Raw genomic sequence first — 23,439 nt, 5'->3', positions numbered from 1 at the left:
ATCAATGTGTAGGCACTTTAGAAAGAAAAGCATCTACTGGGCAGGGGTGCTTTGCTTGCTTGTATAGAGTGAAACCTAGCTGTTCTGTAGATTGACTTGATTAAAAGATGACAATGGGCTACAATGCCAGTATAAATCATCTGTTGCAGTTAGATAAATAGAGGGATTTATTGTTAAAGCAGGGCAATGCAGATCCTTTGAACATGTCCAGCTAAGATTTCTTTATACTATGCTGACAGCTTCATGTATACTGAATCACTTTGTCTAATGGGTGTCAGTGCTAAAGTGACACTGTGCATTGTACTGCTGCCTTTTGTTTTCATTAGCTTCAGAGAACAAAGTAATTGTGTATTTCCACTACTCAAATCTGCTAAACTATAAAATATGTCTGTTTTATTAATGGGTTGGTTTTTCTTTTACTGGATAAATGTAGGTTGTTTTTTAAAATAACACAAGTAAGAGCTGGCCAGAAGTTCCTAATAAGTGTGCATTTGCACTTCCAAACCGAGTGGATGCCTGTTGTTAACTCCTCCATTTCCCATGGCTTCATTTCCTTTTACAGAGCTGCTTTTGCATTTTTACTTTGAAGAGTAAAAGTTTGAATGGTGTACTACATTTCCATGTAGATGTTTTGCCTCCCTGTCCAGGCCTAAGTCTGTCCTGAAGCATTTGCATGAATGAAGACCACAAAAAGGAGCTCTCTAGTCTGAGTACAGAAACAAGGCTGCTTTTCCTTGAAGCAAACTTGAACTTTGGGTCTTTTCTCGTATGATCTGTCATTGGAGAATGGCCTTTTCCAGATGGCAAAACAAAAGAAGTTAAGAAAACAAATGAATTAAGAAGAATTAATTGAAGCTGCATATTACAAGTTGACATTATACATCTGGCATTTCTGTTTATGTTTCTACATCGGTACATTTCATTCTTATTTAATAAGTTCCTAATTTTGTGATTTTTTTTTTAAGCTTTTGAAGTGCCTATGAAGAACTGAAGAACAGCCTGCAGTAAAGCATTGTCCCCAGTTTAGCTGTACTTCATTTTTTTAATCAAATCTTTTTCTTCAGTGGAGAAACTCACAAGACCAGAAGAGCCTCCTGAGCTCCCTCCTGTTTGAGTTGGCAGAATTCCCACGCGTAATTATCCACACACAACTACTTTTAAAAGAACTTTATTAAGGCTGTACAAAGTCAAGCACTCAGAAGTTAGGAAATGGCAAAACCAAGTGTGCATGTGCACTGTTAGTCTGCTCGGTGTGAGTATCTCGCAGTATCTGATCAAGCCTTCAGCATCCACTCAAAACGTGAGCTTAGGTGGACCAGAAGGTGTCTAAAGCTGCCCAGCATCGTGTGCCTGACTTTGCATAACATTAAGTTCTCTTAAAACACATGTAATTGGAGTTTTGAAAGGTCACCTTAAAAAATGGTGTTACAGCATTACGGATAACCCACGTGTATGTCACGATCGGCTCCTTTGCACCCTGTGCACAGACCCATTCTCAACCCAAGCATCTGATCTAGTGGTGAGTAACAGCCCGAGCTGAAGCAGCAGCTCCTGGGCCCACATGTCACTGGCAGGCCACACAGAAATATGCCTGGAGCCAGGAATTTTTGCTGCAGTTCTGAGCCCAGAAGAGCGTTCCTGTGACAGCTGCAGCCTCTCCTGCCCAGTTTCTTTTCTGACGTATTCTGCCTGAGCTGTCAGATCAGTCCAGTCCCTAGCCCCTTGGTTCAACCAAGTCATCTTCATTCCCGCACTGCTCCTTTGCAAAGGCACTGGTGTTCAGCCTAGCCTCTTTCATTTTCCATCTCTTTCTTCCCTTGGCTCCTTTTCCAGTCTTGCTCTTCCCTGTGACCTTCCCTGTGTGTCCCAGACTTCTGGCCCACAGCAGCCCTTGGTGGCTGCTTGCAGGCTGCCTGTGGAGCAGTCCCTGATGCGTCTGGCTGCTCCCAGGTGCCAGCTCCCACCCCGGGTTACAACTCACCCATCTGCTTCCTTTGTGACCAAGGTTGCTCATCCCTCTTCTAATTCTAGGTAGCATAGAACCATGTGTCCTGTCAACCATCTCCTTTCAGGCTCCATCTTTTCTCTGCTGCTTCACTGCAGCACATCTGTTTATGGTCAATAAGAGACTTTTCAGTGCGGATTGTTTATCAAATGGAGCATTAACTCAGTGCTATTGATTTATCCAGAAGCGTTCTAAAACTTCAGTGTGTTTCATTTTAAGAATCGTTTGGGAAGTTAAAATGCAAAATACATCCTGGAGCATTTTAAACAGAGGGGACGTGAAAGTGGCTAACTGCAAAATCAGGAGAACAGACCCAAGTCTAAGTTTGCCCAGAAAACTGAGCTCGTGCTTTAAATTCTTGTGCCTGCTACAGAAGCAGAAAATTAGAAAGGCAACGTGTCTGAGTAGCTCATGGGCTAAAGAAGGTACAAAAGACTTCCATGTGCAGACCTAGTGTAGGAAGCTAGTAAATGTATTCAGAATGTTTGAAATGTCTTTATTTTCTCTTTTTGGGGGATAGTTAAAAGTGATAAAACTTGAAAAGTATTACATTAGAAGTTGAGGGGGAGATTTTTTTAAGACGTGCCCGTTGTTGTTTTTCAGCTGGTACCAACCTGCCAGTGCATCTGTGTTAGCTTGGTTTTTCTTCGTAAGGTACAGTAAGAAGGCAGATACGGATTTTACAGTTGAATAGAAGCCAGTGGTCAGGACTAATGTTTGTTGTTTATGTCCTAGATTCCAATACAGCTTTAGACATGGCAGTATTTGGCTTTGTCTTGGTTATGTTGGTTAAAGATAAAGGAATCACAGAAACTGGTGGTTTCTGTGGAATCCTGACTGCGTTCTGCTGGGCATGTGGCCATGCAAACTGCTAGTGGATGCAAGTGCTGCTTCAAAAGGGTGGCATAGCTTAGCAAATTTCACATCAGATGTGGTAGTGAAGAAGAAATTAAATGGAAAGCTGAAACAGGATTGGCCATTTGCTAAGAGAAAGGTAGTAAATGGCCAAAAACCCAACAATTTTGCAATCGAGAACAACTGGCTAAAAGCCCGTCCTTATTCAGTGATGAAAAGAAGGGAAAAAATAAATGTAAAAAATAACAAATAAAATAAAGGGAAACAGTAATCAACACGAAATGAGTTATGAAGTGTAGAAAATCAGTAAGAAAAGCAATAGCCAAAGGAAAAGAATGAGCCAGAGTGCTTGGAGGGGATGATAAGAGCTGAAGTACAGGGGGAATCTTTGCAGTAGGATGAGGACCGTTACTAGATGCAGGTGGTGAAACTGCTAGTGATGAGGTAAGAGAACTGAATTAATTCATTAGCAATGCTTAATAAAAAAATAAAAATAAATGACATTCACTGGGTCTAGAAAACCTGCATCAATACTTCCACAGGAGGTGTCTGAGGCTGTCTCTTACATGTAACAAGAGGAGAGGCAAGCAGGACAGGATGAGCTGGGTACGGTGCCTGGTTAGCCTGACAGCCCAAGGAAGGGATGGGAAAGGAGGCGAATGTTAGTGAAGGAGCGTAAACTAAGGAAGTCATTTCAGTCTATCTTTGTTTTTCAGTTTTCTTTGGGATTAAAGTCAATTGCAATATCTGCACCCCTACAAAGCCTGATGTGTTGTGATAATCACACATTTCAGAAGTGGTCTTTTAAAGAGAACCATAATGAAATGGGGATGCTCACAGAAGGCTCCTGCTGGGATCTGATACAATTCAGTGCTTCCATATCGCTGGTGAAAATACACACAAAATCTCTACTGAGAAAATGGTAACGTGACAAAAATACCCATACCCAGAACCAGAGTGAGTAAGAGCTCCACATGTGCTCCCAGTGCAGTCCCAGGGTGAAAGACTACTGACTAAGGACGTGTTCTTGTTTTGAATTATAGTTAGCAGTGGGTGATTGTACTTCTGTATGTCTCAGCTGTGAGAGCTGGGGATTTTGGATGCAATTTGGATATTTACATTTTAAGAGAGAAGCTGCATAATTGGACTGGGTGCAAAAAGAGATTCAAAAATTACTAGTGGAGTGTGAAAATGCCTTAGAGAGAGAGAGAACTCGGTTGGCTGAGTTTATCTACCAAAATTGAGAATGTCTTGATTACAGTGCACAAGTACCTTCACGCGGAGAAAATACTGAACACTGCAGCTCTCTTTGATCTTAGCAAAACAAGAATCACTGACTGGCAATCAGAGCCAGGCAAATTCAAATTGGAAAAAGGCACAAATTCTTGAGAGAATAACTGTGTAATTTAGGAATGTTTCTCCAAAAATTGTGAACAGAACAATAAAAGTTGCAATATTTATGCAAATATTATTTTCATGGCTTTCCTTTCTTTTCAGAAGTATGCTTAAAGGGGGGGAAACAGGACAAAGAGGCTCCTGATGAGGCTTTCATAGGGAAGCTTAGTCAGCACATCCCATCTGCTGTGCGGGGTGGTGGAGCTGGGTGTAAGCAGGTTCTCAGCTCCTGGAGCTGAGCTGTGGTGAGTGCTGCTGCAGGAGGAGCTGGGGCTTGCTCCAGTCTTTGGTTGTTTTGTAACTTTTTTACATGGCATTAATCCCATCACCACTTTGAAAGGATGTGTGGTCTCTGAGGTGTTTTTACATCATGCAGTAGCAATGCTGAGCACTTGCGAAGTTTAAACAATTTCTATGGTATGTAAATGAAAAAAAAAAAATATTAGCACACATATCTCATTTATCTCATTTGTGTGTGTAAGAATGTAGAGCAGGAATTGCGTTTCCCCTCTTTTCCCCACCCTCCCAAGTACAAAGCTGCTCCCTGTTCTTGCCATGGACATCTCTGGGTCCTGCTGAAATGCCTCCTTGCTGATCTGGGGAATGGTAGCCTTTGCTTGGGGCTGCCACGAGTGATGGCAAACAGGTCTGCTGAGGGAAAAAATGTGTATGGCTCACATGAGATGCAGCTCTGCTACCCTGGCTTGCCCTGATTCGTAGCATCCTAACAGGGCATCCAAAGGAGACAAAGCCCTGCTCTCCAAAACGTGCTTCCAGTCTTTCAAACGTTTGCCCATGGATCTCCGTGCAGTAGCAGGCAACAAAGAACAGCAACCCTTAGAAACAGGGAGCTGTTCTGCCTGCTCTACTAATCCCCAGAGATGTCTCCCTCTCCATTGTCTGCAGATGGAACTGAAGACAAGTTAGCCAAGCTTGGCCTCTTTGTGTACCAAGTACAACTGTTTATGTGCATGATTAATAGCTGATCGTGCCTGAAACATGCAAACATGCTGACAACATTTCTGTCACAATTGTACGCATTTAATAAGCATCTCATTTGAATTATTAATGTACATTTTTCCCTCAAAAAAAGTATTTTATGTTATAAAACCCATAAATTATCTAAGTACAAGCTGCAAGTTTGTAAATACAGCATTAAGAAGGTAGCTATTGCATAGATGGTTTAACAAAAATATCCTTTGTAAGATATATAGGCTTATGTGGAGGGGATTTAGCTGCTGGGAGGAGGTCTTCCCCTAGTAAGTTATGTGCTTCTTAGCTGCAGCAGACAAGGGAATGTAATTTCTTACTTTGTCCTTCTTGCTGGTGGAGCTCCAGTTGTCCTGGAGCTGGTCAGTTCTCTCTTCAGCCCCCTGTTCGCTAGAGGCAGGTTTATAAGCCATCTTTATGTGAATGCCTGGAAGTGACTTCTGATTGAAAAGACAGCTGGCTCAACAACCCATGTGTCAGTACACTTAGAGAGGAGACAGTGAAAATAAATGGCCTGGGAAGACTCATGAGTGATCTTTCACTTTGCACAGTGCCTGGCGAGTTGGAGTCCCGACTGGCAGTGCCCGTGCCTGCTGGACATGTGTGCAGTGCTGCGTTGCCTTTGCTGATGGACCGAGGCACAGGCCTGCACTGCATGGGGAAAGCTGGACTAATGCAGCAAGGATGCAGCGTCTGCAGCGCTGTAAGGCTGAAAGTTGGAGCAGTTGTGCACACGCCTTCTCCATTTGCTGTATCATCTCTTATGACCAGAGTCAGGCATAGCAGTCTGTCAGGGTAATGCTCCGAGGGCGGTTTTTTTGTACACAGTTAAGTGGAAGACTATATGTTGTATCTCCATGTGTGTACATACACACACAAACTGCAGAAAGGATCTATAAACCGAGAGGCCTGATTAACTGTGCCCTTACCAAGAGCACTTGCTGACTGTGGAGCTGTTGCTGACTGACACGGCAGATCAAATTTGCACGAACAGCAATGAGGAGTACGATGGGAGGGAACTTAACCTCAAAGAAACTCAGCAGCTGACACTTTGGATGTTTGAATTACATCTGAATCAAGCCCTTGATTAAATCTTAGCAGTGTCAAAAGCTCAAAGCAGCAATTGTAATTGATGTTGCTCTTTTTTTTCCCCTCATATTGCTAAATTATCTACTGAATGTGCAGTGCATCCATGTCACCACATTAAATTTTTATGCAGAGAAGAGGGGAGATTAGGCAATAAAGCCACAGGACAAACAGTACATAGGCATATCTTCTTGGCTTCATTCACTGTGTTTTGTTGTTGTTTTTTTTTTTTTTAAAAAAAGTGTTTCCAAATCTAAGTAAAACTGATTCCAGATGTACTCATTTGGAGGATATAAAAATGACGCTAGCACCAAGACTATCTGGATTCTGTGCTGTACCTGAATAGATTGCTAGTCCCATCTTAAAAACTGCAGTGCTATAAACAATAAAAAGGCCACAGGCAAAGGTTTTAGTGCTTCACTGCTGTTAGCATCCTCTTCTCCCAAGTACTTTAGACTAACATAGTTAGAGAACTCCTCCGGTGCCCCAGCACACCGGATCAGAGGCGCCTGGTACGAGGTGGGTCGCTTGTCGGGACGGTCGGGACTGGATCCGTCCGTGGGCCTCTCGCCAACATACAGCAGGCTGCGGTCTCTCGTGTCGTGCTCCGTTTTGAAGAGCTCGTACTCCGTGTGGGGCAGCTTGATGCCCAAAGCCAAGCAGCCGTTCGTCGGCGTTATATCCTGCTCCACCCCGGCACTCCAGGAGTTTGTCAGCCCGCAGCTGCCTGGCTCGGAGGAGTTCAGCATCATCACCGTTAGCTGGTCCATCGGCGTCACCCGAGCCTGCGTGACTTTAAAAGCCAGCTCCGTGCCGCCTCTCACTTTAGAGGAGGGGACGCCTTGGGTGTAACGCCCAGACGCGTAGATGGTGAAAGTCGGCTGCTTGCAGAGCGGGTCGGAGTAGTGGTAGTAGTAGCCTTCCCAGGTGTGGTTGTTACCGTGGAAGATGAAGTACCTGGTGAGGAACAGCACCGCGGGCCGCACCTCGCAGTGGGTGCTCACCCAGCTGCCGCTCAGCTGCATCGGCGGCTCGGCTCTGGCAGGGAGGATGGGGGGGTGGTGTTCATCAGCTCTGTATATAATCCCACAGGCTGGGCAAGGATGCACGTGGTGCTGCGGAAGACAAAGAACGGTATTTTTGTAAACTGATAAGCCAAAAAAACCCTTTCCAGAATACTCAAAAAGCTCACGCTCCCCTCTCCCATGCCAGGGTGTTCAGCTGCAGCAAACTTGGCCCAAGGCAGCCAAGCAGATTAAGTGAGATAAAGAGCTGCCCGGGCTCTTTGCTATTCTGGTTCCCTGGGGAGGACAGAAGGGCTGTGCTCTGCGCGGGGCTGCTGAGGACATGCGGAGGACAGGGGGAGGACGGGGTAAGGGCAGAACTGCTGGACAGGCAGGGAGAGCTCCCCGGCCACCCCAGTCCGAAGGGAGGCAGAGGTTCACTGGGAGCTGCTGGAGCAGATGTGGCAGTGGAGAAGAGAAGGAGAAGGAGAAGGAGAAGGAGAAGGAGAAGGAGAAGGAGAAGGAGAAGGAGAAGGAGAAGGAGAAGGAGAAGGAGAAGGAGAAGGAGAAGGAGAAGGAGAAGGAGAAGGAGCTGCCCCAGGGCTCTGCCCGTGCTTTGTGTGACACTCCGAGTCAAAGCAGTCCTGCAGCCGATCAAATGCCAGAGGGTTGTTTTGGGGTGGCTTGGAACTTTTTCTGGTACTTCGTACATCACAACTAATTTATTTTTAAATAACCAGGGTTTGGACATTATATCATTTTCTAGAACACGAGGTAATCTTTACTGAGCTGTCGTATGCAGCAAGGTTGAATAACTCAGTAGTTAACTGTAGGGTGGGTAATTTACATGGGAGTTGATTGGAGTCTACTGTAATTTAGTCATTTTCAGCTTGTTTTACTGCTACTGTCACGTTAATGAGTGCTGACAGTACACAGTACATTATGGCTAAATAATCCCAGAAGTTGGCAAATATATATGCTCTCCTTAGACAGGAAATTCTTTGATAATGAAAGGTAATTTGGGGAGAATGGGTTTCTTTAAAAGAGGTATAAATTTAAGGGAATAAGGGTAATATTTTCATAAAGAGGGTTAAAAAATAATTCCTAACATAGCTGCGTAGCTCTCACTAGTGCAGGCAAATGGATATTAGTTTGGTGAAAAAAGAAAGAAAAAACCCCATGCCCAATAAAATTATCACTATAGACATGAAGCCAAAAACCTTACTTGCTTAAACCAGTCGTGTGAAGTTATTTCTAATGTATGGCAGCTTCTAATTATCGCCAAGTGGTGACATCATGTGCGGGTACATTGGAGAGCTGTTAGCTGATTAATTACAGTGCTATATTCAGAGAGTGAATTTCAGTATCTTTAGGTTTGGTTTTAAATTAACTTTTAGAAGTGTTTATGTTTACCATCTGGTTTTGCTCATATATATGGTTTTGGCCCAGGATAACACAAGTTTAACCAATTTGAGAAGGTTATTTTTTGAGGGGGAAAGGGGTGTTGCTCTGTGGTTTTCTTTTTCCAAGTCTAGTTGCTGTTGTTTGGGGTGTGGGGAAATGTTGCCCCTCAAAAGCTGCACACAAAAGATTTTTTTTCAATTAATTGAATTCCATCTAGACTGTAAAGTTCTAAGAGGATTTTTTACCCCATCTCACTACTCAGTAATTTCTGAATTGATAAGCTGTGATTCACATAAAAATACGCTTTCCTGGAAACAAAGTAAAATATAAAATAAAAAGCAACCAGGTCTCCTGCTCAGTTTTATTTATGTCAAACTAAAAGTTAAATCTCAGTGTAATAGCGTTACTCGGAGCAACTTCCTCCTCTAATGGCATTACGCTGAGGAGCAATGATTTAATGGCAGACACTTGCTTCCTCGCTCCTCTCTAAACCTGAAGGACATGACAAAGAGTGAGAGAGGGATGGAAGACAAACAGCGCGTAGGCAGCCTCTAATGATGTGCAGCCCAAAGCTTTCACTGACTGTGGTGCAGGAAACTAGGAAATTGCATTTCCTAGGAAAACAGAGCCAACGAAAAGCCATTAACTCCAGGCTCGTGCCATTGCAGGCTTATTTCTTATGCTGTGCACCCACACCCGTACCCTGCATGTCTTCCTGCAGGTCTGTGGGATAACAAGGGCTTGAGGTGCTAGCAATCAGTATTTTAATAGTATGAAAATAATGTGTGCTTCGCAAAGCCCAGTGAACTGATGAGGGGAGAGCTGGGCATCTGCTCGCGATAGGGCCGGTGCAAAAGCATTGCTCTTACCACAGCGCTCTGCAGCGGTCGCTGGTAACCGGTCGGTCGGTAGTGGAGCCTCTCCAGCCAGTCCGTGTGAATGTCCCCCAGGTACAGCTCTTCCACCAGCTGGCTGCCGCTCTGCTGTGGCTCCAGCAAGGGCTGGTAATGCTTCTCCACCCGCACGAGGCTGAGCTCGTGCATAGCAAAGCCCAGGGCCGCAGTGCAGTCGCGCTCGGACTTGGCGCTCAGCAGTTCGTAGAGGGCTCCGGGAGCCCAGGTGCGCCCCGGTGGCAGGAACCCGCTGCAGCCCTCGCTCGAGGTCTGGTTGATCCAGGAGGCCACCTCCTGCATGGCTTTCTGGCTGTGGAAAACGATGCCGACTTTGTGGAGGTGGTAGTCGGCCTCGGTGGCCCCGCGGGTGATCCAGGAGGCCTGGCGCAGGCGCAGCTTGCCCTTGATGACCAGGGAGTACGAGGGCTCCCGGCAGGAGGGGTCCCAGTAGTAGAACTGGTAAGCCTTGAAGAGGCGGTTGGCGTAGAAGAGGTAGGATCGGGTGAGGAACTCAGGGCCCGGCCGCACCTCGCACCTGGGGACAGAGGCAGGGGTGAGCATGGGGCACAGCAGGCAGAGAGCCTGTGTGGAGCAGGATGGGGTACAACGGGGTGACATGGGACGAGGACACCCAAGACGGGTGAAATTGGGGTGTGGAGAGCGCAGGGGCGAGCATGGGGGTGAGCAGCACCGGTGGCAGCGCTCGGGTGGGTGATTTTGAGCACCTGCTGCCCAAACCCTGGGCAACCTGACCTAGCGGGTGGTGGCCCTGCCCGTGCCAGGGGGCTGGAAACAAGTGACTTTTAGGGTCCCATCCGACCCGAGCCGTCCTGCAATCCTGCAAAACCCCACGGGTGCTGGTGGCACACTTTGGGCATGACACCGCGCTTTGTGCCCCGGGGACGGGAGCTCTGGGGAGACGGGCAGAGGCAAGAGGGCTGCCAGGGGGCTCGGGGCGGGGGGCACTGGGGGTCTCGGGGGTGAGAGAGGAAAAGGAGGAGGAGAAGGAGGAGGAGGAGGAGGAAGGTCCTTACCCGGTGGACATCCAGCGGCCCTCCAAGCGGGGCGGCAGCCGCGCCGCGATCCTGGCGCCGTCCTGCAGGTGGCGGAGCTGCTGCCGGCACCGCGGCTCCCAGCGCAGCGGCGGCTCCGCGGCAGCGCAGGCTGCGAAGGGCCGGGGGAGAGAAAATGGGGGCGAGGGAGAAAGAAAAAGGGAGGAAAAAAGGGCGTCAGCGGCGCGGAGGGTGCGCCCCCTCCGCTCACACCCAGCCGCGGGGCCCGGCAGAGCTCCCGGGAAGGCCCCGGGGGGTGCTCGGGGATGGGGACCCCGCTGAGGGCACCCCCAGCTGGACCCAAGCACCCACAGCTGGGCCCCAGCACCCACGGGTGGGCACCCACGGCCAGGCCCTGCCGAGCAGGACGGGCACAGACCCTGTTAAGCACCGTGGCCCAGAAACCTCCTGGGTTACGTTCACCAGAAGATCCAGTCAGATGCTGACACCCCAGCCGGGTTAGCGGAGAAGCGAGTGGTTGGTTAAGGATAACGAAATTTTATTTATTTAGTGTTTTCTAGCTTTGGTTTGAACAAAATGCAGGCGTATTTTTAGATGAAGTCTTTGAATCAAACTGAGCGTGCTTTGTTCCTGTTCTCTCCCTCTCCGAAGCTATTGTTGAAGCAGTAACTGGAACGGGGAATTACAGCATGGGAACATTAGACTCGCCTGTCGCCCGCCATAAGGACAGTAATTCTGTCACTTACCTCATTTCCCATAACAACGGATGTTATTGGCTTAGGGAATGTGCGAACACTCAGCTAAATCCTGAAGACCTTTGCATGCACACACACATATATATGCATATATTCCTATATGTTATTCACTCTTTACTTAGGCAGACTTCTGTGGCACTCACCGTGAGTTTGCTTCAGTAAGAAACATGGGATTTGCCCCTGTAATGATGTGAAACGAGTTCCCAGCACAGCTCCTGAAACCCCACCGATTTTCTGCAGTTGGACAAGTGTCCGTCAGGCAAAGCCAGGTCCCGCAGCCTGGTGCGGTTCCAGTCCAGCGCTGCCCCGGGTTTATTAGCCCAGCCGGCGTTCACTCGCCCGAGCTGTGCTTTGCAATTTTTGTAGTAGTGTGCTGGAAAATTTCAAGCCAACTTTTATGGGTTTTGCACATGTAATCCATTCCTCTCCTCACTCAAGATCACGACTGGAGATCTGCTCAAGATCTGATCTTTGTGTGCTCCACAACAAATCGCAACTGCTCCTCCTAGTCCCCGTGAGCCAACGCCTTCGTATAACCTGAACCACGCCGTGATCTTTGTAGGGAGCTTTGTTTAAACCAAACCCCTCATTGGAAGGGAAACCCAAACCATCTGACTGTACGTGAGGGAAGGAACCGCTGCAATCACAAAGGGCCTGAGCCAGGCTGGGAGGGCACAAGCACCTCTCTGAGCAGCGCCCTTGTAACAAGAAGTGTTTGCAAAGGCAGCTAGCACATGTGGGTCTGCTGTCAACCATGGGCAAGACTACATACAAGCGGCTGAGCAACGTCAGCAAAATTCCCTGGCTCAAAAGCTTGGGATGTAACACCAATATAAACAGTCGGGGCCAGATTCACAGCTGGGGTCTACCAGGGAGGCTCCCTCGATTCCCAGCAGCCAATATATTCCGAGACAGGAGCCTCTCCTCTCTGGCATCAATGTGTCCTCCACGCACACGGGGTCAACTGCCTGCTGAAAATCTTCGGCATCTGTTTGCCACAAATACACACAAGCCCTACACCAAGCCAAACAGCAACTCAGCAAATAAACCCTTGTGCAAGTCAGAGGCTCCTGAACATGTGGCAAAGCAGAGGCATTTCCATTCAAATGGTATTTTATTACTGATCTAATACTATACAACTTAAGATTTATAGACATAAATTGATACACAAATTGAGTCTCTTCACTACAGACCTGCCGTTTGCAAAGGTTTTACACATCACAGTAACAGCATCTTTGAAATGCATTTGTGCAGATTTTAGCACACAAACCCTTAAACTATCACAGGTCACAAAGGGAATAACCACATGGAAAATGAAGCCCCCAGCTAAGCAGGGGAGCAGTAACAGAAGCAGCCTACCTACCTAAAGGCTAGTGAAACCAGCCATGGATGTTCTGGTACCTCACTATGCACTGGAGTGCATAAACTAGCTGGAAAGACATATTATTAGTGTTAAGGGGTCTTTCTGGAGCAGACTTACAATTGTACTGTTTTAATCATCTGTAAGGGCTTGACATGGCGAGCAGGGATAGCCAGCTCCTTCACAATTGCTTTCATAGTGCTTCCTAAAGAGCAGTTCCTGTGAGCCCTCATATGAAAAGCAGACAATATTGAATGACAAAACTCATTGTTATTAGTTACGCCTTCATTTCAGGATCTCTGTGGGTGCCCAGGGTTAGGGCTCTGCACTTTCATCCCACTTCTGCCATGACTTTGCTCTGTGCCCTCAGGAAAATTTACTCCCGTGTATGCCTTACCCCTGTGTGCTTCTTTACACAGCTGCAAAATACACCAAGCTTCATCTGCCTGCCCTATCATGAGGCCTAATTACTGGCAAAGCTTTTGCAGATCTTTCAGTTCAAGGACAGTCCAGACTGAATTACACTTAAAGACACATGAAATCATTATCCTAGAGAATACTGTAAACTAAAAAATAACTGTATTTGGATTAGAGGTAACAGACTATACAGGCCAAATTTGCTCTTGCTCATAACCACAGAAAGACTCCAGAGGTGTTGGTGCAGTCTATAGTTATACCGAAATAACAGTGCAAAGTATAGCCGCATGCTGAACTTGCTAACTGCTGTGTGTGTGTGTTTATTGCAGCAGAAGCTTCAATATTTGACTGAACCCTTATTGCTACTTTTGGCAGAAACACCAAAAGTCTACATTGTTTGAGAGCACAGACACTTTGGCAACACCATCACAAGATTTTGACACGTTCAATAGAAATGGGAATTTTTATAATCAGGATCACACTCCATGGGAAAAAAAAAAAAAAAAAAAGAGAAAGAGAGAGAAAGAAGAAAAAAAGAAAGAAAGAAAAAAAAAAGCTCCAGAATGTAAACATTTGACATGATAGGAATTCCTAAGGATTTTGTCTTACTTAACTGTACACAAGACTCCAAGCTGGATGCATCCTCAAACCAAAAGCTACTGGCTTGTATCCAAATTTTGTGGCTGCTTTTCTCTCTCAAATACTCCAAGCCCAGTCCCACCAGATCCAAACAGTCTTTCAACTTGGAAAAGTTCAGTTCCAGACCTAAAATCTGTAGTTAGGGCACATTTCTATTCCAAGAGCAGCATAAAGTGGCTGTCACTCATATGTCACTCTGTTACTCAGCCCCTGGGGAAGCGCATCAGGGCAGCTTCTCTCTCTGTCAAATTGACTGCTTTATAGAGTTGTTATTGGGGGGGAGGAGGAGGAAATTATTCACAATTCATCTTCAAGACAAAAATACCCATTCATAGGAAAATCTAAAAAAAACCTCAACTGTGATCTCTTCCACTCACTCGTTATCCTGTCTGTCTGTATTGATTAACCACAAGCGTTTCCAGAGAGCTCCTCAGTGCAGCAGCTAGACAAAACAGTATCTTTTTCCAGCTTTCTGGTGCGTGCTGCATCCAAAGCACTGGCCCAAGGTCTCCAGGCAATAGGGCTGCACAAGCTCTCAGGCAATTAGGAACGCCAGTACCCAGGAACGGAGTTTGCTGATCCCTGGAATCAGCAGAAACTGGATCAAGCCTTGAGGCAACTGCAGTAGCAAATATTAATCAACTCTTCCATACACTCATTTGTATAAGCAACTTTTAGAAAAATCAGACCCGCAGCATCAAATGATAGAAAGGCAGAACTGGAAATTCCTACACACAGTAAATTCTTGGTAAAATTAGGACAAAAGATTCCTAGGCAATGGCCAAGCCTGAAATGAGAACCTGCCACGGGGGCTGTGCTACAAACTACTGTATGCTGCAGATTCAGACCCACTTCTCTGTTATGAAGGAAAAAAATACCAGCCAGGAGAGAAATACTGTAACATGCCTTGTTGGAAACAAATCTTGTTTGTGTTCCTCCACACAGATTGACTTTGGAAAAAAGCAAAGTTGAGTCACACATCTGTTTCTTTATAAATGGAGGAGAAAATGCATACATTAGAGTTTGCACCAAATTAGTTACTGCAGATCAACTCTTCTCCAGAGCTAGATTGCTTAATCTGTTACATGTTATTGCCTCCTATGGCCAGAATTTATTATTTCAATTTATAAATCTAATGTTTCAGTTAGTCACACATTCACAGGGATAAGATCAGTGCCTGAAGTCATGGAGCATTACACATTTCTTCATTTAGAGATGACATAAAACCTTTGATATTTTCTAAGGAATGTTCAGACTGGAATGAAGTGGATGATAAGAAACATATCGATATATTCTGCATGCACAAATTGTACTTATCCACACAGACATCATTAACAGAGCAAAACAGTGTTTCCTTAGTGTTTTTCTCTCCTGAGAGCATGCAGAATTGATTTTGGGTTAGCCACTAAAGGAATAAGCATTCTTTCAAAAGCAAAGATGTCTGTATTAAGCAAATCGATTTCTCTTGCATTTGTGTGGAGATTAAGTTAGTGGTGCTTTTTATTCGCTCAGAATAAGGCATTCCCAGGAGAACAATTCTGTGGGAAGATATATATTTTATTTTATAATACTATAAAGTTAAAAAACTTAAATATAACCCACTGGGGGTGGAATACTGTATCACATCACAGTTTTGCATTTTGCTTATCTGCAAACTAAACCCAGTTCAGCACAGGACTTAAGCACACGCTTAAGTCTAATTGGTTTCAGTGAAACTTAAGCATGAGCTTCAAATTAAGCCAGTTCATGAACATTTTTCCTGATTAGTAATGCCTCCCTGAACTGATGCCAGAATGTGGTCAAGTGGTTGAGGGACGATGCCAGTGCTTTCACTGGAGTACTGTTTGGCTTCTGGAAAAGTATTTCTATTATTCAACCCTTTTCTTATTTGTCAGTAAAATGGGTATAGTTATATATAGCTTTTTTACCAGTTTGATGCTCAGTTCATGCTATTTGCAAAATGCTTTGGATTCACTAGAAGTTTCGCGGTATTCTTTCAGGGGTGGCACAGTAAGCGTATTACATATGTTAGCCATCATTGCAGAATAACTATATATGAAATTCTGCAGATCCTAGGAGGGAACTCAGCTCACTCAAAAGTCCCAAGGAGACCAGGATTTTAGAGAAGAACTTTCTGAAACATACTTTCACCCCGTAACTTTAAGCATATTAAAAAAAAAAAAAAGTTCAGACGCTGTATTAAATGGCTTTAGCCTAGCTGTCTTCTGAGGCTGTGATCTTTGTCTGATTTGTTTCATGTCCACGATTAAAATAGTGAAGCACTTCTGGTGAGTTGACTAGAGGTTTTTAAGGCACTAGAGAGGTAAATATTTTACTCTTGGAATCATGGAGCCATTTGTTTCTCCTGTAAGTGTCATGTCCAGGGACAGATGACAAGACAGATGGGATTTGCAGCAGGGAAGGGAGAAGATTTTCTCTCCCGCATCCCAGAGATCCTCTTCAATATAAACTACATTTACATAAAATGGCTCTTAAAACTGCTCTCTCTGGCTGTTTACCCTGAAGAAGAAAACCAGGCCTAACACTGTCAATGGGATTGCAGGGCTTGATCCCACTTTCATTGGAGTCATAAATAGGAAAGATCCCGTGACCGTAACTACACAGCATCAGGCCCTTATTCAGAAAATGCCCTTCCCCACAAGCTGGCAGTGAGCACTCGCTGGAAGAATGAAGGGCACAAAGGAGAAATGGGATACGGCCTGCTGTCTCCCCAGATGGAGCGAGCACAACGAGGCACGGCACTTGGCACAGAGGACCAGGGCGGCGTGATGTGAAACAGCCCCAGCGGTGGGTGTGAGCACATCCTCCCACAAAATATCTCCTGGGGTTAACGTTGCCCACGGTGCCAGGCCTTTTGGTTACACGACGGGGCCTTACTCGCCATGCCCATGCCGGCCTGGCAGCCCACAGGCTCCATGGAGCCACCTCACCCTTCCTCCTTCCTCCCTCCACCCTGCAGGCACCATGAGGCCTCAGCAAGAGGCCTTCTTACGCCTCTCCCACAGCTAAAACAGTCCAAGGCGAACGATTTCCTCAAGAACAGCTGAGCAATGCCATATGGCCAGACAGTCCCCAGCTGGCCCAGCTGCTGTGGGCAGCAGCAAGCTGTCTGCTGCCAGCCCCGCAGCAGGGACCAGGCAGCGGGCAGGTGTCCCGTGCCAGCTGAGAGCCCCGGCCACGGCCACTGAAACCCACAGCACGGAGGGGAAGGGGTGGTTAATCAGAAGAGTTAAGAACTAATGGGATAATTGCTACTTGCCTCCTTTTTTCAGCGTTGGCAAGCACTGAAAAAAAGCAACTGGGTTCAGGCAACACTAACACATTGTGACCTGTGTTAAGCTCTGACCAGTATTGCCGCAGAAGTCTGGCACAGAGAAACACTGAAGTAAAAGGCAACAGAAAGTGAAGGGAAGAAGGAGAATGCTCAAGCTTTTTTCCTTGAACAGAGTGAGAGTTTAAATTTGATTTCGGTGACATGGGGGAGATCAAAGTGCGATGATCTCTAATTCCCTGGACACCTGGTTTGGGGAGTCCAGTGAGAACAGCTGGAGGAAGGCCTTTCCTCTCCAAACCAAAAGCAAACGTGCTCAGTCCAAGGCCAAACAACACCCTAGGGGTACAACTGTGACTCAGTTAAATTCTAACCAGAATTCATATTCTAACCAAATGGGAAATATTACTTCTATCTTCTTTAATTTAGATAAGATGGAAACTCATTAGAAAATATAGCGCATGGTTTCAAAATTCATGGCACACCATCATTTTGAATGTATAGAGCACCCATGCAGTTTTGGCAATTCCTTCAAACCCTTGCACAGGCACTTTATTAGTGGCTATTGTGGCCATTTTTAATAGTGATGGCTAAGCATATTTTTTCCCAGAGTGCTTTGAAGAGCGGAACTGGTAATCAGGCAATGGCTTGGCTATAAAATGCCCACGTCATTTTAAACATCTAAATCACTCACATGGACCGTAAGCACAGAGAAGACCACCCACCACATAATATTAACATAAATATAGCATTTACCCAAAGCAAAACGAGCAACTGGAACTGGCGGGAGTTGAGAGCAGAACAACAAAAAACGATTAGGGGGTGGGAGGCATTGAGTTACGAAGCAAGATTTAAGAGAGCAGAGTGCATGTAGCCTGGCTGAGTGACAGCTGGGGAGAGATGGACATGATAACAGCCTATAAATATTCACAAAGCATAAACACCAAGGAAGGGAAGGAATTCCTTACACTGAATAAAGAGGTTCTGTTGGAAGTGAATGAAGAGGGGAAAAAATGTGGCTTGTATATCAGGGTGAACTTCTCAAGGCACAATCCAGTAGGCAGCACAAGTCCACTTGCTTGGCAGGATTTTGAGGGGTTGAACAAAGCTTTAGCACAGCAGGGAATAACCCGCTCTTGGCAGGGAGTTGGCGGGATGCTGAGAGTGGCCTTTCAGTCTCCCACTGCCATGGAGCAGTCCCAGTCCCTGGCTCCCACGGGAGACAGCTGCTCCCCTGTGTAAGCTCATTGTTTGTCGTCCTTCTCACTGAAATCGCCTCCATGGGACCAGAAATACAGGCCAGAAGCACCAGGGCATTTAGGTCCATAACAACATAAATGACCACAGTAGGTTCTAACTGCTGGACACAGCTGGGAATCCCAGTGTGTCCCTGCAATGTCAAGTTCTCACTGCTGAAAATCTAAGTCCAGGAAATTAGATTATAAACCCTCTAAAAAAAGAACGATCCTTTTGTTCTCTCCTTATTTAGCACCTAACACAATAGGACTCTTGGCACTGCTGCAAGTATACTGTTTATAGTAATAAAAATAGGATCTAATGGGATCTAATAGTCTGAGGCTACTTGGCTCCCACAAAACCAAGGAGGAGAAGGGCATTCAAAAGCAGTTGTAGTGGAGGGTATCCTCAGAGAAAGAGGTTCATGCTCAAAGGTGGTAAACTGATACGCATCCCACACCAGAAATATGCACGCATGTTTAACTTAGAATCACAAGTGACCACAGAAAAAGGTTACTTGTTCAGCTGAAGCAGAGAATTAAAGTTACTTCTAACATGTGTTTTGGGGTCTGGGTGTGGTTTCTAGATAGCCTGAAATTTCAGTCTACTGTTTTGCCTGTCAACATTAGCCAAGTTTTGATGTGTTCCAGTTCTCTTAAACACTGCCGACAGATGCTGAAATCAAAGCTGACATTCAGCCTACGCACTGCATAATCTAATAAAGGGACTCGCGCTACTCAAAATTAACAAAACTTAGGATTTTTTCACAGCAAAACTTTGCTGTCGCTTATATTTTCACTCACCTTTTCCAGGGAGTCTAACCAGGAAAAAAAAAATCTGCAAGAAAGAGCTTTAAAAATGAAGTGTCATCATGGTTTTGTATTAGCAGGACAGAAGAGACACTTAAAAGCCATAACCTGTGTCCAGCACCTGTGGATTTAGTAAGTGGGAACAAGGTGAATCCAGTTCTCCCAGTGGTGAGCTTGGAGTATAAGTTGTGCTGACTACAGGGGCAAAAGCTCATTTCCAAGGATCTCTGTCTTTGACACGGACAAGACCAAGACGTCACAGATTTGTCAGTGCTTCATATCAACACAGTAGAAACCCTGGGGAGGGATTTTTTAAGTGACTGATCAAATGGGTGCACTTATGCTTAAGGCTTCATTTTAAAGACTAGACTTAAGCAAATCTCTTTGAACCCTCAGTGGTGAGATTTCTCTTGTTGATTTATGTACCATCACACCAGTTCTGAGTCAAGAGATGTTGCTGAACTGATCCAAATGTCTCTCTTACAGTGCCATAGGAGCTGAGCTTCATAGCAGCATTCTCACTTTCAGTTCAACTCAAACCATGATTATTTAAAAAGCTGTTCAGTGAAAATGAAAAAACATCAGCATGAAAGACATTATCACACCATCACCCTGGTAAAAATAAAAAAATAAAGATGTATTTGAACCCCTTTATCACTTAACAATCTGGAGCTTTGGCTTTTCACATAGACATCAGATTTTTTTCCTAATACACAGAAACACAACTTTCCCAATTTCACGCTTTACAGCATGAGACCTTTTAACTCCCTAAAGAAAAAAAGAGAAAAAATAACAGATTGCAGATTACTAACCCCTCAGATGTTACACAATTTAAATTGGGTAGAGAAGGAGCTGTCGTATGAATCATATTTTCAGGTTCTGGCGGAACCCTTAGCCTACAGGAAAAGGGTTACATTTTAAAATTCCCACTTTATCACTGTCAGTTTCTTGGTATTATTGTAGCTGAGATGCTCTTTCTTAAAATCACAGAGTTTGTAATTCTGTTTTCACAGCCTTATCTTCCTTAGCAAATAGGTAAGAAAACCAGAGGTACTGTGTAACAGTATTGTGTAGGTGCTTCCTAATTTTGAGGTTGATTATAGTAGTGATGGTATCTCATCCATGAAAGCGTTGTTTTTATAGATGACATATGCTGTGTTGTGGGGAAACACAGGATCCCATTGAAAGCAAAATCTCTTTCCAAACTTTGTTCTGCCAGATGCAGCCTCCCCTAGCATTGGATTCCAGCTTTGGTTTTCTTCATAGCAATTTCTGGCTTTTGAAAATCTCCTTACTCAACAATTTGTGCTTGTGGGGAAAATATAGAAACCACACGATATTTTTTTCACTTGTGCTTTTTTTACATCTCAGCCCTGTTTTTATCTATATCCATATACTTTGAAACATGGCTAACCTATCATTATGGAAGAACAAATAGAGTCAAATCACACAACCCAGCATAATACATTAGTTGTTGATTTTTTGGCCAGCTAGAGAAATGAAGAAGAAAAAAACGCCAACTTGGAAAAAATAAATTAGCAAAGTAAACATTGCCCCAAACAAACATTTGATCCAAAGACAATGATATTAATTTCCTAGTGGGTATAAAATATATATGTATGTGCAAATACATACATCTAGATTTAATTCACTGCTATCATTTAGAGGATTCTCTTCCTAATCACGCAAATGAATACAGCTGCTGATCTTATCTTATCTTACCCCATCACAGTTATTTTCAAATTTAAAATAAACTTTGGAAGCAAGAATAGATCTTTTATGTTAAAACCACGGTGGAGAAGCTACACATGAAAAATATCAGTGTGGTGTTATTGGAATGTAAAGACTTTAATGAAAGCTTAGGTAAAAACTCAGCAAGTCTCTCGGGACATTTCCAAGAATGAGTGATTCTTTGCTGGAGGAGACTCCAAAATCTGATCCAGTTACCTAACTGAAGCATTTTTTCAACTAATTATGCGCTGGTGTCATACTGATGTTCAGTTTTATGCAAAATTCAGAATACCAGTCTTGCTCACACTGAAGTCACTGGCAAACCTTGCTTTGGTTTTAATGAGTTCTGGATCTGACTTAGCTATTTAAACATATGTTTTAGGGTCCAACTTCTGTTCTTACTGAAATCAGTGGAAAATTTATCACTGACATTAGATGGAAAAGCGTTGGGTTCTAATTAGATTGGACTAAAACTGTATGACAATTTAAGAAAGCATTCTAATTAGACTTGTATGTGTAATCTTTCATAATACAGCATAACAGATCTGTGAGCAGAGCAACTTAAACTAATGAAATCTATAGAGAGGCAGAATACTTATTTCTCAACCTGTGAAGCCTTGTATTTGGGGGACACTGTATGACAAAGATCCCAGATAAGGAGAGCAGAAAAGTAACCTTATACAAATGCAAATACTTATGCAAATAATTTCCAGTAGCTGTCACTACACAGTGCTTCTGCAATGCTCACTTAACAGAGCCCCAAGTTTAAGAGGCCAAGTTAGTGTGATAGTGTGCTGCCCAAAGACTCAGAGGAGTAAAGCAAGTGGTAGAAGGGAAAGAAAGGAAAGGAAACCCAGCTGTCTGGATATCCAGGGTCCAGGCTGCACAGGGGGCATGGGAGCTCTCTCCCCACCTTTCTCTTCACCTGTTCAGGGGTGTGGAGTTTCACTCAAGGGTCTCCCGTGCATTGCCTAGGAAAACACTGTCCAAGGATGGGGAAGCATTCCCCAGGCTCTGCTCTTTGTCATAAACAGAAATCACTTTGCCTTTTTCACAGCACAGTTGTCTTTGTTCTCCCATATAGCCTCTTTAGCCAGAACCTTTTCTTCTGAAACTGCTCCAGGAGCTGTGGGGTTGCAAGAAGCCTTAACGAAAGGCGGCCGCAAAGATGCAGCCTGCGCTGCCCGGGGGGGGTGGGGGAGGTCGGTACAGCTGCGGCTCCGTGTCCCTGAAGGAGACTTCTGAAGCAGTCCCAGGCCGGGGCAGGTGCTGGGCTCCCTCCCAGGGATGTCTCCCAGCAGCTCTGCAAAGCCACTGGGAATCCCCTGAGCCCTTCCTTGAGCCACGCCGAGCTGCAGCGCTCCCCGTGCTCTGCCGGCCGGCCGGGAGCGAGCGGCGATGGCCGGGGGGCTGCTCCGCAGCCCTGCCACCCCCCAGCACCCCCAGGCTGCGGGGAGGCGAGGAAGGGACAGGTTTGGGCAGAGGGTCCCGCAGCCTGGCACCCTGCACCCAGGGGCAGAGAGGGGACCCTGGGCGAGTTGTGCCCCCCGGCACAGCCACACACACCGGTCCCACAGCCCGGCAGCATCCCCGGGACTCCGGGCTCCTTCCCGGGGCTCTCCCTGCGGGAAGCGGCGCTGCGAGGAGCAGGAGCACGGCCGGGGATGTCCCGGGGAGCGGGGCTGAGGCTCCGGGTGCCTCCTGCCCGGCCTGGGGCTGCGGGGGGCACACCGGGACCCTCGGTCCTGCAGCACCGAGCCCCGCTGGACGATTTCTTTTAAGTCCTTTCACTCCCGGCACCTTCCGTGCTGCTTCTTCGCACCCGCCTCGCATCCCTCCTCCTCAGCTGAGGAACTGCTGCGCTCCGCTCTCCCCTCGCACTCTTCACCCACGCTCCCTGCAGCCTCCTAATAACCCCCTGCCCGCCCTCCCTGAACCCTCCTCGCCACCCCCCTTTTGCTCCCGGTGGAGCACCCCGAGGGGGCGACCCCTCTCCCACCGCCACCCCCCGGTGCCACCTACCTAGGAGCAGCCCTGCGAGCCACCAGCACCGGAGCATGGTGGGCGCCCTGATTCGTGTCGCCGAGCCGCCGGCCGAAGAGGGGCGATGGCCGCCGGTGCCCGGGGAGCTCAGCGGGGAGCGGCGCCCGGTGGCGGCGCAGCCATGGGCGGCCCCCGGTGCCCGCGGCGGGGGGACCCCGGCTTCAACCCGGCGGGAGCTGGGAAGGAGGCTCCGGAGCGGTCCCCGTGCTCAGCCACAAGCTTGCGAAGAGGGGAAAAAATATATATTTAAAAAGGGAAAAAAAAAAAAAAAAAAAAAAAAAAAAAAAGCAACTCAACCCCCGCCTTCGCTGTGAAGTGCGTCCCCCCCACACACACACCCCCCCCCGGCTGCTGATAGCTCTAATGGAGCTTGGCAGCCGCAGGTTCAAGTTGCCAGAAGAGGTGGAGACTCCGCCGCCTGCGCCCCACAGGCGGCCGCGCATCGCACACGCCGAGGGGGCTGCCCCGCCGCGGCTTCCCCGGCACCCCCGGCACCGGCACCCAAAGCACCG

At 46.3% G+C, this 23,439-nt stretch overlaps 1 protein-coding gene across 1 annotated transcript; it reads right to left on the bottom strand.

Annotated features, from left to right (window-relative positions):
• Nucleotides 1–5,274: 5,274 nt before the first annotated feature.
• On the bottom strand, nt 5,275–23,163 carry APCDD1L (APC down-regulated 1 like). The gene is made up of 4 exons (XM_084538563.1): nt 22,907–23,163; nt 10,667–10,796; nt 9,609–10,167; nt 5,275–7,446 (listed from the first exon to the last, which is right to left on the bottom strand). Exons 1-4 carry the CDS (start codon nt 22,941–22,943, stop codon nt 6,682–6,684), a joined length of 1,491 nt encoding a protein of 496 aa, XP_084394689.1. The 5' UTR covers nt 22,944–23,163; the 3' UTR covers nt 5,275–6,681.
• Between the last annotated feature and the right edge of the window lie 276 nt (nt 23,164–23,439).

Source organism: Aythya ferina, assembly GCF_964211825.1.
Source record: "Aythya ferina genome assembly, chromosome: 16".
Lineage (NCBI taxonomy): Eukaryota > Metazoa > Chordata > Aves > Anseriformes > Anatidae > Aythya > Aythya ferina.
Note: the sequence above shows the minus strand (reverse complement) of the source record. Positions and strands in the feature narration are given on the sequence as shown.

Coding starts and splice junctions, on each gene's coding strand:
- APCDD1L (XM_084538563.1), bottom strand. CDS start 22,943: ATGCTCCGGTGCTGGTGGCTCGCAGGGCTGCTCCTAG. Junction 10,168..10,666: donor GGCCGCTGGATGTCCACCGG/GTAAGGACCTTC, acceptor CTCTGTCCCCAG/GTGCGAGGTGCGGCCGGGCC. Junction 7,447..9,608: donor GACCGCTGCAGAGCGCTGTG/GTAAGAGCAATG, acceptor TGTCTTCCGCAG/CACCACGTGCATCCTTGCCC.